Source organism: Phyllostomus discolor, chromosome 4 (assembly GCF_004126475.2).
Source record: "Phyllostomus discolor isolate MPI-MPIP mPhyDis1 chromosome 4, mPhyDis1.pri.v3, whole genome shotgun sequence".
Lineage (NCBI taxonomy): Eukaryota > Metazoa > Chordata > Mammalia > Chiroptera > Phyllostomidae > Phyllostomus > Phyllostomus discolor.
In genome coordinates, this window is record NC_040906.2 from 184,053,389 (window position 1) to 184,066,412 (window position 13,024).

General features: G+C 37.6%; 1 protein-coding gene across 3 annotated transcripts in view; it reads left to right on the forward strand.

The window, feature by feature from the left end:
- ENPP3 (ectonucleotide pyrophosphatase/phosphodiesterase 3) overlaps positions 1–13,024 on the forward strand; it is a 75,846-nt gene that overhangs the window by 41,397 nt on the left and 21,425 nt on the right. For 2 of the 3 annotated variants that reach the window (XM_036024732.1, XM_028509664.2), the window contains exons 15-18: positions 864–991; positions 9,191–9,257; positions 11,102–11,189; positions 12,465–12,643. In XM_036024732.1, the coding sequence (XP_035880625.1) occupies positions 864–991; positions 9,191–9,257; positions 11,102–11,189; positions 12,465–12,643 (462 nt within the window). The remainder of the gene's footprint in view (positions 1–863; positions 992–9,190; positions 9,258–11,101; positions 11,190–12,464; positions 12,644–13,024) is intronic. The other variant, XM_036024733.1, reaches the window with a different exon arrangement.

A 13,024-nucleotide genomic window follows, 5' to 3' on the forward strand; every position in this document is an offset into this window, starting at 1 on the left:
TTAGGAAGCAAAATTAGCTTCCTGTTCAATTAGCTTTCAGAGTTTATATGTCATAAAGAAATAATTTATCTGCCACAAACAAGTGCTTGTGAGAACAGGGAGAAAAGGGAACTTTCATTGTGCTAGGAATGCAGAATGGTGCAGTCACTATGGGCAACAGTATGAAAGTTCCTTGAAACATTAAAAATAGAACTGCCTTATGCCCCAGCAATTCCACTTCTGGGAATATATGTGAAGAAATCCAAAACACTAGAATGAGAGAATATATGTTCTCCTGTGTTCATTGCAGTGTTATTTACAATAGGCAAGATTTGGGAGCAACCCAAGTGCCTGTAAATAAATGAATGGATAAAAAATGGTGGTACAAATATATACATATAATGGGATATTACACAGCCATAAAAAGGAATGAAATATTAACCATTTGCGACAGCATGGATGGACCTAGAGGGTATTATGCTAAGTAAAATAAATCAAACAAAGGAAAACAAATACCATGTGATCTCACTTATATGTGGAATCTAAAAAACAAAATAGAAACAGACTCGTATGTACAGAGAACAGACTGATTGCCAGAGGGGAGTAGATTTGGGAGCAGTTGGGTGAAAAAAGGTGATGGGATTAAGGATTACAGATTGGTAATTGCAAGGTAGTCATGGGGATGTAGAGGACAGTGTAGGGAATGCAGTCAGTATTGTAGTAACAGGTACAGTACTAGGTGGGCACTTTGAACGTCGGGGGATCACTTTATAAGTATATGGTTGTCTAACTGCTGTGCTGCACACCTGAAACTAATACAAAGTGACACTGAATGTAAACTGCAATTGAAAAATAAAACTGAAAAAAATGTATCTGTTTTTCAGTGCCGAAAACCTGATCAGCATTTCACACCTTATTTGACTCCTGATTTGCCAAAACGACTACACTTTGCCAAAAATGTCAGAATTGACAAAGCTCATCTTTTGATGGATCGACAGTGGCTGGCTGTGAGGTCTGTGTGCCTTTTCACTTGTAGTACTTTCAGCAGCCATCTTTTACTATCAATTTACTTGACCTTCCTCTGCTATTACTATCACATGAATTGTTTTGAGCATGATATTTTCTTGACTTTTTATGTGCTACCCAGCACTTCTGTATTTGAAACGAGTGTTACTTGATGGCTGATTTTAGCTTCCTGGTCTCCATGGTGTAGCTGAGAGTGAGGAAGAATGCTGAGATGGTTTGTCGACTCTCCCCCAGAGACTATCAGTACCAGCACCTTCTATTTTTCTTTTTTTTTTTTTTTGGTTTAAAGGTAGACTTAATTGGGAAAAGTTAGTGTAAAAACATTAAAATTCATAAAATTTAAATAAGACAGTAAAATTATACCTTGTAGTCATAATATTCGATATGTTAATCACAGATAAGCTAAAGTCTAAATTATTGCCTGAGCAAACACTATTTTGTTAGGCTTCTTTTGCGAGCCCAAGGCAGGAAACATTGCCGTTATTAGAAGGGGGCCCAATGATATATTTGCATTTGTAGCTAAAGAAAGGGAAAAAATCATGTTCTGATTACGGCATCACAACATCTAACCTGAAATAAAGCAACTTTATTAGTATGTCCTGTAGCAGAGTACATTAGTAATTGTAACCATGCATTAGAATTCTCATTTCATGTCATAAAAGAGAGTAATCAGTTTTCTTATCCAAACAGCTGTGGTCTCCGCTGGGCAGCAGACAGGATATAAAAGTGATATCAGTTGTCTTCCAGGCTGGCTCTTTAAGATCTTTGTCAGCTTTGTGGTTTTTACAAAAGAGCATATTTGTGGTTCTAAGGCCAAGCCAACAAATTGGTCGTCACTTTTTTTTTCTAGCTATATTTGTAATTCATGTTGATGATGGAGCATTTGCAAAATATAAGTGTGTGTAAGAAAAATAAAAATGACTCTGAATCACTGCATCCCCAAGTAACCAATTAATTCGTTGATTTAACAAGACATTATTGATGCTTGCTGCATGCCAGACCCCATTCCCAGCATTTGAGATGCAGAAATGATTCCTGCCCTCCTTGTCAAATGCAGAAGATCATCAGCCAGTAAACAAAATTTATTTGTTTTCTAGTAGTTTAATGTTTCCTATTTTAAAGTTTTATTCCAGTATTTTCCGCATGTGCGTAAGTGGATATAAATAGAATGAGGATCACCGTATGGTTTCTGGCCTTATTTCTCTGCTACATAAAGCCAGGGAAATACATAAGGCAGTGGGAATACAGCAGCTGAAAGGTACATTTAACAAAGAAAGAGGAGCTGGAGGTAGACGAAGGAACTGGGCTCTAGTATAAGTGAACCGGTGATTCGGCCAAGCCTATTTCATAAGGTACTAGGAAAGCCAAGCAGGTACATTGGTAGACCACAGAGTGTGCAGTTTCACATCTGGTCACTAGATGGCACTGGCCTCTCTTCTGGAGATCTCAGTTTCATGACTTGTGTGCATCATTGGGGTATACCGTGGCTCAGAATGGCATTCTCTAAAAGAAGGTTAAATTATGTGAACAAAATTAAGCTTTACTAATATTAAACAAGTAGGATTGTTAGTAGTATATGTATGTAATATATAAGTAAATATATGTCCAGATGTGGGTGAGTTCTCCAAATAGTTATTGTCAGGAGTGTGACATCAAAGAAGTTAGGGGGCCACTGGTACAAACAAGAACGTTTCCATCACCCACAGCATGACCTACAGGTTAGAGAAGGAGCGTCCAGCCACCAGAATACCTCTGGGTTGCCCGCATTAACACACAGTCTCAAATGATGAGCTCTGCACATTTAATAGCTGGCAGTGAGATGTTAAAAAGAACAAAAGCAGCCAGAATTCAACACCTGGCTCTGCACCTAGCTTGCTGTGAGAAGTAGGACTGATTACTGTCCTGGGGCTTCGTTTTTCTCATCTGTAATGCAAGATGAGCCTGATTGTATTTCTCTTGCTATTAACATACAAAGTAAACTAGCTTACTTCGAAAGAAGGCTGAGTACAGCCCTAAGCAGAACAACGGAGGGGTCTCGTGGGAAGAAGTCCCCCGGTCAGTCCATGTCCAACTCTTCCCTCCTGAGTCTCAGGCTAGGTATTATCTAAGTTGAAGCATGCTGTCTTTAGTTACAGTGTTCAATACTCAACAGCTAGATTAGACTCCCATTTCAAAATCATTGCAAATTTCATCATTTTAGTGTAATCTACTTTCTTCTTCTTTTTCATCCTTGTTTTGCCTCAAATGTGTTAGATTTTATTATTTTGGCAAAACCCAATTACTTTTAACACTATAGTTGAAGTGTTGTTAAAGTGCCCTTTCAGACAAACATGAATAACAACGTTTTATTTTATTGGGAATAAGCTCTATACTCATTAGAAGCTGGCAAATACATCCCAGGTACCTTTCTAAGAAATGGAAATAGACACAGGTCCCACCGTAAAGATCTTAGCCCAGGTGGGGAGGCAGACAGCAGTTGCCATTGGATGTAACAACTGCACACTAGGATCAAGTACAAGGCGCGGGTGTGGTCAGAGAGTTTCAGAGAATGCTTCCTGGTAAGCATGATTCCTGCTGTTTTGAAGATGCAGGATCAGTTAGGCTTAATGCTGCTACACACAGCAGATCTGCCCTGTGTAGCTATGCAGGTCGTACATGGTAATGGGCACTCAGCCAAGAAAGTGAGTGAGTGGGAGCAGAAAGGCAACCCTCTCTCAGCTCACCAAGCCCTGACATTGGCTGCACTCGCAGGAGAAAAGGAAGTATTTCTCTTTGCTGGGAGGCATCATCTGCTTGCCAAGACTTGAGCACTGCCAGGTTGTGTCTTCTCAGAGGTGCTGCTTTCTCTAAATGCTCCTCCCAGAGCAGTGGGGCACCTTTTGACAGCCAGGAGCAGCCCTGGGGAAAGAAATGGCAGAAAGGAAGAGTCAGGTTTCTTGGCAGAATAGCTAGATTCCAGCAATTGCCAAGTAATCCTCTATTGCTAGAGCACTGGGCGAGTGAAGCTGCCTTCTGCATGAAAGACCTTCTCTGTCAAGACAAAGGATTGTGACTTTGATCCAGAGTAAAGTAGGAGACCACTGGTAAATACAAGGTGGCTGGAGGTGGATATAGTGGGATTTGCATTTCAGAGAGCTCACCCCAGCTCCCATATGGAAGAGGAAGGTCAAGTGAGTGGCAGGGAGGCCAGTTAGGAAGATGCGTAGAGAGATCCATCCTTCAGGGTTATGACAGCCCCAAGGGCAGCTGTGGAGCAGTGGGGGAATGATGGTAAGACTGGTCAGGTAGCACACTGTCAGGAAAAGGATTGTAATGAACTCATAACTCAGATTTTGTCAGGGGTGCACGGGTTCAGCATGTTCTGTTCCACATTTGTATTCGTTAAAACACACATTCCATTTCCTGCAGTGATAGTGTTAAATAGTATTGGGTGTGTGTTTTATAGGAAGATTCTGAAGTTCCAAGTCAGATAACCAATTAGGAAATTAGTTCAGATCAGAGATGATGAGGATCCAGGTTAGAATGGTGGCAGTAGAAGAGCAAAGCAAGGGAAAATGTGCAAGATACCACAGAGCAAGGTGGGAGCTGGCAGCTGACAGGGATGTGGAAAGAAGTCCTGTTTGCCTCTCATTTGTGTCAGTGCCCAGCTGGGGCAGAGAGACCCAGCCCTGATCCTGACTTTATTAATTAGACATGAAGAACGTTAAAAAAATTGTTCCAAAGATTTCACATAGTACTTGGAAGTTGAGCTAAATTACGACAGATAAAATCAACTCATCTTTTCCAAATGACAGCTTCCATTTTTCCATATGTAATTTCCAGAGCCAAAGTAATAGTTGGAAACATAAGCAGAGCGATTTGGAAGAGCAAGTTTCTAAAGTTTTCACTTGCAATGGGAAGTAGAGCTTTGTCAAACAATATTTTTTTATCTTTTGGTTCCAAATAAAGATTTGAAATACTAAACTTTTTTCATTAAGTTGGGTTAGGAGTAATATTTTTAAAAAGTGCAGATTTTTCTGAAAATAGAAAGATAAATAAAAATCAGTTTTAGAAAATTTTACCAATGCATGGCTCAAAACACCTTTTTTTTTTTACCATTGCTTAGTATTTTTTTTTAATTTTTTGTTGTTCAGTTACTGTTGTCCTGCCTTTCTCCTCATTGCTCACCCCCACCCTGTCCCTCCACTCTCACAGCCAATCCCCCTCCAACTCTCCTTGCCTATGAGTCCTCTATCTGTGCTCCCTTTCTTATTCCCTTTTCCTCTTTCCCCCATTATCCTCCTCCCCCCTCCCCTCTGGTCACTGTCAATTTGTTCTTTATTACCAAGTCTGTTTCTATTTTGGTCATTTGTTTATTTGTTTAATTAGGTTCCACTTATAGGTGAGCTCATATGGTGTTTGTCTTTCACCAACTGGCTTATTTCACTAAGCATAATGCTCTCTAGTTCCATCTGTGCTGTGGTAAAAGGTAGGATAGGAATTCCTTCTTTCTTTCTGCTGTGAAATATTTCATTGTGTAAATGTACCACAGTTTTTTGATCCATTCATTTATTGATGGGCACTTAGACTGTTTCCAGCACTTGACTATTGTAAATAAGGCTGCTATGAACATTGGGGTGCATAGGTTCTTTTAAATTGTTGATTCAGGATTCTTAGGGTACAGTCCCAGTAGCAGGATTACTGGATTTAAAGGCAGTTCCATCTTTAGTTTTTTGAGGAAATTCCATATTGTTTTCCACAGTGGCTGCACCAGTCTGCATTCCCACCAACAGTGCACTAGGGTTCCCTTTTCTCCACATCCTCACCAACACTTGTTTGTTGGCCATTAATAGTGGCCATTTTGACTGGTGTGAAGTGGTATTTCATTATGGTTTTAATTTCCATCTTTCTAATGGCTAGTGATGTTGAGCTTTTTTTCATGTGTCTATGGGCCATCTGTGTGTCCTACTCGGAGAAGTGTCTGTTCAGATCCTTTGCCCATTTTTTAATTGGATTTTTTGTCTTCTTGGTGCAGAGTCATGTGAGTTCTTTATATATTTTGGAGATCAAACCCTTGTCTGAGGTATCATTGGCAAATATGTTTTCCCATATGGTTAGTTCCCTTTTCATTTTGTTGATGTTTTCTTTAGCCATGCAGAAGCTTTTTAGTTTGCTGTAGTACCATCTGTTTATTTTTTCCTTTATGTCCCTTGCCCTAGGGGATGTCTTGATGAAGGTATTACTGGTGGGATATCTGAGTTTTCTGCCTATGTTTTCTTCTAGGATTTTTATGGTATCACAACTTATATTTAAGTCTTTTATCCATCTTGAGTTTACATTGGTGCATGGTGTAAGTCGGTGGTCTGGTTTTATTGTTTTGCATGTACCAGTCCAGATCTCCCAACACCATTTATTGAAGAGACTATTTTTACTCCATTTTATGTTCTTACCCCTTTTGTCAAATATTAATTGACAGTAGAGACTTGGGTTTATTTCTGGGCTCTCTATTCTGTTCTATTGGTCTATGTGGCCTTGTAATATAGTTTGATATCAGGCATTATGATTCCTCCTACTTTGTTCTTCTTTCTCAGAATGGCTGAGGCTATTTGGGGTCATTTATGGTTCCATATAAATTTTTGAAATATTTTTTATGTATCCATGAAATATGTCATTAGTATTTTGATAGAGATTGCATTGAATCTGTAGGTTGCTTTGGATAGTGTGGACATTTTAATGATGTTAATTCTTCCAATGCATGAACATTTTATCTGCTTCCATTTATTTGTGTCTTTCTTCAGTGTTGTGTAGTTTTCTGAGTACAGGTGTTTTACCTCCTTGGTTAAGTTTACTCCTAAATACTGTATTTTTCTATGGTACTTCCTCAGAAAACTAAAAATGGATCTGCCTTTGACCCAGCAATTCCACTGCTGGGACTATATCCTAAGAACACTAAAACACCAATACAAAAGAACCTTTGCACCCCGATGTTCATAGCAGCACAATTTACAATAGCCAAGTGCTGGAAGCAACCTAGATGCCCATCAGTAAATGAATGGATCAAAAAACTATGGTACATTTACACAATGGAATTCTATGCAGCAGAAAGAAAGAAGGTGCTCCTACCCTTTGCAACAGCTTGGATGGAGCTGGAAAGCATTATGCTAAGTGAAATAAGCCAGGTAGTGAAAGACAAATACCATATGATTTCACCTTTAACAGGAACCTAATCAACAAAACAAAGAAACAAGCAAAATATCACCAAAGACACTGAAATGGAGGACAGGCTGACAGTGACCAGAGGGGAGAGAAGAGGGAATTTCAGGGGAGAATGGGAAGGGTTTACAGGAACAAATTTAAAGGACACATGGACAAAAACTAGGGGGAGGGTGGTAATGGGAGGGACGTGGGGAGGGATGGGTGGGTGGGCTGGAATGGGAGTAAAAGGGAGAAAACTGTACTTGAACAATGATTAAAATAAAAAAAATAAAAAAGAAAGAAACTAACGTAAAAAATACTGTATTTTTCTTCTTGCTATAGTAAATGGTATTTTTTTTGCTAATTTCTGTTTCTGATATTTTGTTGTTGGTGTACAAAAATGCCTTTGATTTCTGAATGTTGACTTTGTATCCTACTCTCTTGCCAAATTCATTTATTAGGTCAAGTATGTCTTGGGTGGAGTCTATAGGGTTTTCTATGTATACTATGTCATCTGGAAACAGTGACAGCTTTACTTTTTCCTTTCCAGTTTGGATGCCTTTTATTTCTTTTTCTTGTCTGATCACTATGGCTACAACATCCAATACTATATTGAATAGAAGTGGTGAAAGTGGACATCCTTGTCAAAAGACTTTTTCCTTCTTTCATTAATGAATACTCTAGCTTCCCACAGAGAATTAAAAGATTAATTATTCCTGATTAGATAGTTTCAGTAATCTTGGGGAACTAAATATCTATGCAGTAAGGATAAAAATAGTTTTAAACAACATTTACCTTATGGTAACAATTTTATTGACAGTAACTAAAATAAGGGCATGACTGGGCACTTTAGGGTCATCAAATGTGAGCCCCCTGTAAATAGGACTCTTCTTCCTTCCCCATTCCTGGCAGGACTTAGCCTCTTTTTTCTTTTCGCTACTTGATAGATTTCAGTGTTGTGATTTAATTTTTTTTATCTTATGATTTAATTTCATGTAAGCTGAGTAAGAGTTACTTATGACTTTTTTAAAGATTGATTTTTTTAAGACAAATTAAAGTCCTGCTCTCAGTTGAGCCTATAGTTCAGGACGAAATAGAAATAGTGTGTGCATGTGTGTTTGTCTTAGAGAATGGGATGTGGGGAGTGGAGAAGCAAATGAGAGAAACCTTTTAAGGCCAATCTTTAGAAACTTTAGAAATAAGAGTCTCTCTCTCTCTCTCTCTCTCTCTCACTCTCTCTTTCCCCTTTAGAGATCTAATTTGAACCAGAATAACATTGTTGCTTTAAGAAAAATCAAGGTTCATTGATTGCTATTTTCAGTGAAAAACCCAACTATATATAAAATTACTGATACTGCTCAATTCAAAGACTGAAATATGAAAAATAAGCAAAAAACAGAGTAATTATATTTGAAAAACCATTCAAGTTATAGAGCAGCAGTATATGGAGGAAAATCCCAAAAGTTAAACATAAACTCTGAATTTACAGAATATGCAGGCTTGTTCTTTTCAAGTATTATAATGAACTTGCCTTGAGTATTTTTACTTATATTTTTATATACTTTTCCTAGACATCTCTGCCATAAAATAGAAATCTCTATTTTTCCAGTTTAAAAAATATATTTCTAAAGCAAAGTAACATATTAATCAGACTATTCTTAGTAACACAGACATTTACATGTAAATGTACAGGTAAGCGCGAAGACAAATTCTTTTTTTTAACCCATGCCTTTGTTATTATCCTTTTATCCATATCTAAGAATCAAAAGCTTTTGACTTCTCTTTGTAGATCTTGAAATTCTCCTTCCTTCTCTTTTGTCTTTCTGTTTGTTCCTCTGGGCTTATGAATTTGAGTATGAGAATAACTATATTTATGCTGTTGTTGACTGAACAGTTTACTTATGTGAAAGCAGAAGCTACATAAAAACATAAAGATCCACTAAATCTAAGTTTGTGATAAGATCTCATATAAATAGATTGATCAGAGTGTAATAATATTATTTCTTTATAGGAGTAAATCCAGTTCGGCCTGTGGAGGAGGTAACCATGGTTTTGACAATAAGTTTAAGGCTATGGAGGTAACTTACTGCTTTTTTTTTAAACAAATATTTATTGAGCTCCTACTTCCTGATAGGCAATGTTCAGGACTTTTGGCTACATCTGCAAGCAAAACATAAAGATCCCTGCACTCACGCAGGTTTCTTTCTAACAGGGGGGTGTAGACAACTGGCACCATAAAGGAATATATTCTTTGGTGTGTTAGTGGAAGAGAGCTTTGGAAATAAAACTAAGTAAAGCGGAGTAGGTGAAAAACAGGGTTTCAAGGTACCATGAGGTCAATATGAAACTTTACATAAGGTGGAGAGGATAAGATTTATTGAGCTGATATTTGAGAAGAGACTTTAAAAAGGTGAAAGGAACAAGCTTTCAGATAGTCAGGGGACAAGTGTCCCAGGCAGAGGAAACAGCCAGTGCAAAGGCGGGAGCAGGGAATGTGCTGAAGGTGTCGGGGCGAGAGCCTCTGCAGACTCCCGGAAGGCTGTTGAATTGTGGCTGCAGCTGACTGCCAGGGAGGGAGTGAGAGCGCAGCTGGACACATAACATTCAGAATAGTCATTAGACATGTATATGGGACATTATATAGGCAATTAAAGAGAGAGCCTGTCCAGAGAAGAAAAACTGAATTTTAAGTATATACATTATTTTAAAGATATGTGACTAGATAAGATCCTCAGGGATTAAGTGTAGGAAGAAAGGAGGACCAAGAACTGAGCCCTCAGCACCTTTACTTGAAGAGGCTGGGAGTAAAACAGTTAATTTAAGGAAGAGCCAGTGGGGAAGGAAGAAAACCAGGAGCATGAGGTGTTCCAGAAGCCCAGGGAAAAAACTATTTGGAACAGTTCATGAGTAATGGTTGCCAGTGTTCCCCCGCAGGTAAAGCTTTATGATGTTTGCAACCTGATTGTCTTACTGAATTTCACTTGTAACACACACACACACACACACACACACACATCACATATGGCGCACATGCATGCACACACAATCCTTTCCAGATAGAAAAAAATGTGTTAGGCTTTTTATCAATATACTGCCTCTTAACATTGTCATAATGAGTTATATGTCTTGGTAAGTATTTTTAAAAATCTCTGGAGATAGAAAGCTTTTTTATTAATTAAGGTACTATTTGATAAATAAGTTGATTACTGCAAGGAAAACCTATGCTTCTAATTCTTTGCTGATTATCTTGGGATATATATATATATATATATATATATATATATCCCCTTGACCAGAAAAGAATTGTTTCTTTATGTTTGATACTTCTCTACTAGTTATTTGCAATCTAAAACAATTAGATCTGTTAGAAATAACATAATTAAGTTAACATTAATTAACAGAAGTAAAAATATTTAAATCTTTTTATCCTAAAAATTAAAAGGGATAGATATTTGAGAAGTCAGTGGGTCAGTACAGGTTGTGCAAAAATTTTAATGTTCAGTAACTTCAACATTTTTGTCAAATATTAACATATCTGAGCAAAGAGAGGAAAGCAATACAAAAATATATATGATGGTATATAATGAATTTCTAATTTATATTGTCCAGATATTATAGAATCATGCTAACTTTGGTTGTCCAATGTTGCTTGTATTCTCCTAATTTGTTGACGAATGAGGTGCTGCAAACTTGGGTATATTTAGAAAAAGTAAACACAGTCTGGATTATATTTGATTGGAATTGGTACAACATCACAGTTGAAACAGATGTGAATGAAGGTCACTTTCAAGTCTGAAAAGAAATCCTTACAGAGGCCTAAATACAAATAGGAGGGCTGTTATGGAAAGAAAGTCGTGTCACTTGCAATATCTGTTCTTGAGCTTAGAGGGCTGTTAGTAATAGCTGGATTATTGCCGCCTAGGCCATCTTTCTGGCACATGGACCCAGTTTTAAAGAGAAGACCGAAGTTGAGCCGTTTGACAATATTGAAGTCTACAACCTAATGTGTGGTAAGTATGTTTACATGAATTCAGCAGCAAAGTGTGTATATAATTTAATATATTTTGAAATTGGTGCTAAATTGAGTTCCAGAGGTAGAAGCTCTCACTGAGATGGAAAGTAAAAGAGATGAGGAAGAATTATTTATGATTCAGAATTATTTATTTCTGAGAGTGAATTTGTTTTTATTTTTCTAGCAATGCTAAACATTAGATCTCAGGAGACCAGTTTTTCTATTAGTTAGATACTATATGAAAATTTAATTTAACAAAACTTAGATAAATAAAATTACACTTGCAACTTTTCAAAGCAAGAATAATACACCTAGAAACACAAGTATTCCCTTATAATTACAGAGAGAAAGCTTCTGGCATAAAGAATGGTAAGAAAGTCCTATTTGGATACATATTTGTTATTACCCTCAATAGTATAAACATTAAATAATTAGAGGTTTAGGGAATCTAACCCACCTTTCTGTTCACACGCTTACCTGAGACCACTCTAGTAACGAATTATTTATGTAGGCAAGGCGATGAATGAGTTAGCTGTAGGAATTTACACATAAATATGGTCACAGTTGTCGCTCTTAATCCTGCCTAGGCCTATGGTAATTGAATATGATTTAGAAATTTAAAAGGTATCTATTTAAAAATAATATGTGGTTGCCTTAACAATTTAAACTTTTGGTTCCCAAGCTGAGTTTTTGGTCAGGGCTGCTGGCCCTTGTGGGTAGGACTCTAGTTCTTGTTAGGTCATGCTCAGCAGGAGCCACTTACAAGGCTGTGTTTGTGAAAACATTTGTGTATTTTGCTTTTATAGGAAAAAAACAGAGAAAGTCCTCCTAGTATTAAGCAAACTTCACTAGTTTAATTTTTAAAAAGTACCTGTCCTTAGAGAATTTTCACATTATTAAGTAAATACAGTACAAGTAAGATTATTTAACTTTTTAATACTTATTTGAGCAAAAGTACAGCTTTCTGTGCTAGAAAGTCACAATATGCTTAAGGAACAAAGTGATCATTGTAGCAATGATGCTGTTCTTTGGAGAAAGGGAGGCAGTTCCTGCAGCCCACCCGCAACAACTGGCCGTATTGTCTAGAAAGACCAAGTGATAGAAACTCTCGGGGAAGAAAGTCAGTAAACTGATTGGCATATGCGGTTGGCGGCTGCATCGCAGCAGAATTTATTAAAGGAAGTGAACAGCAGGCGTTTGTTTTCTTCCATCTCCTACCCGGATGTTGTTGCCTTCCAACTTAAATCTACTTTGAACTTATTTTCTAAAACAGATCTTCTACACATTCAACCAGCACCAAACAATGGTACCCATGGTAGTTTAAACCATCTTCTGAAGGTGCCTTTTTATGAGCCATCCCACGCAGAGGAAGTGTCCAAGCTTTCTGTGTGTGGCTTTACTGTTCCGCTGCCCACAGACGCTCTAGACTGTTCCTGCCCTCAGCTACAAAGTGTGAGTAGTAACTTATGTAACTATGAGAATGTAAACGGTGAGCGAATCTATAAGCAAGGTAGCTAACAACCAGTTTTGTGTATTAGCCTAGATATTTACTAAATAAGTGTTCATAGGTTCATCTGGAAATGCGAGATACATCATAAGATTAAGTATGCGAATTTGCTTTGTAAACTGGAACGCGCTGTTTGGAAATTGTTAATTCTTTTATGAACTAATTGTCCTTAACCATTTAAAACAAAGAGTAGAATCTCTCTTTGTTTTCCCTCATAAACTATCTCTCTTACAGCATAAGAATCAGATGGCCATGGATGGTTATTTAGGGCAGAAATAACTGGGAGGGAGGGTTCAGGGATTGTGATCTGGTGTCAGGCACAGTCA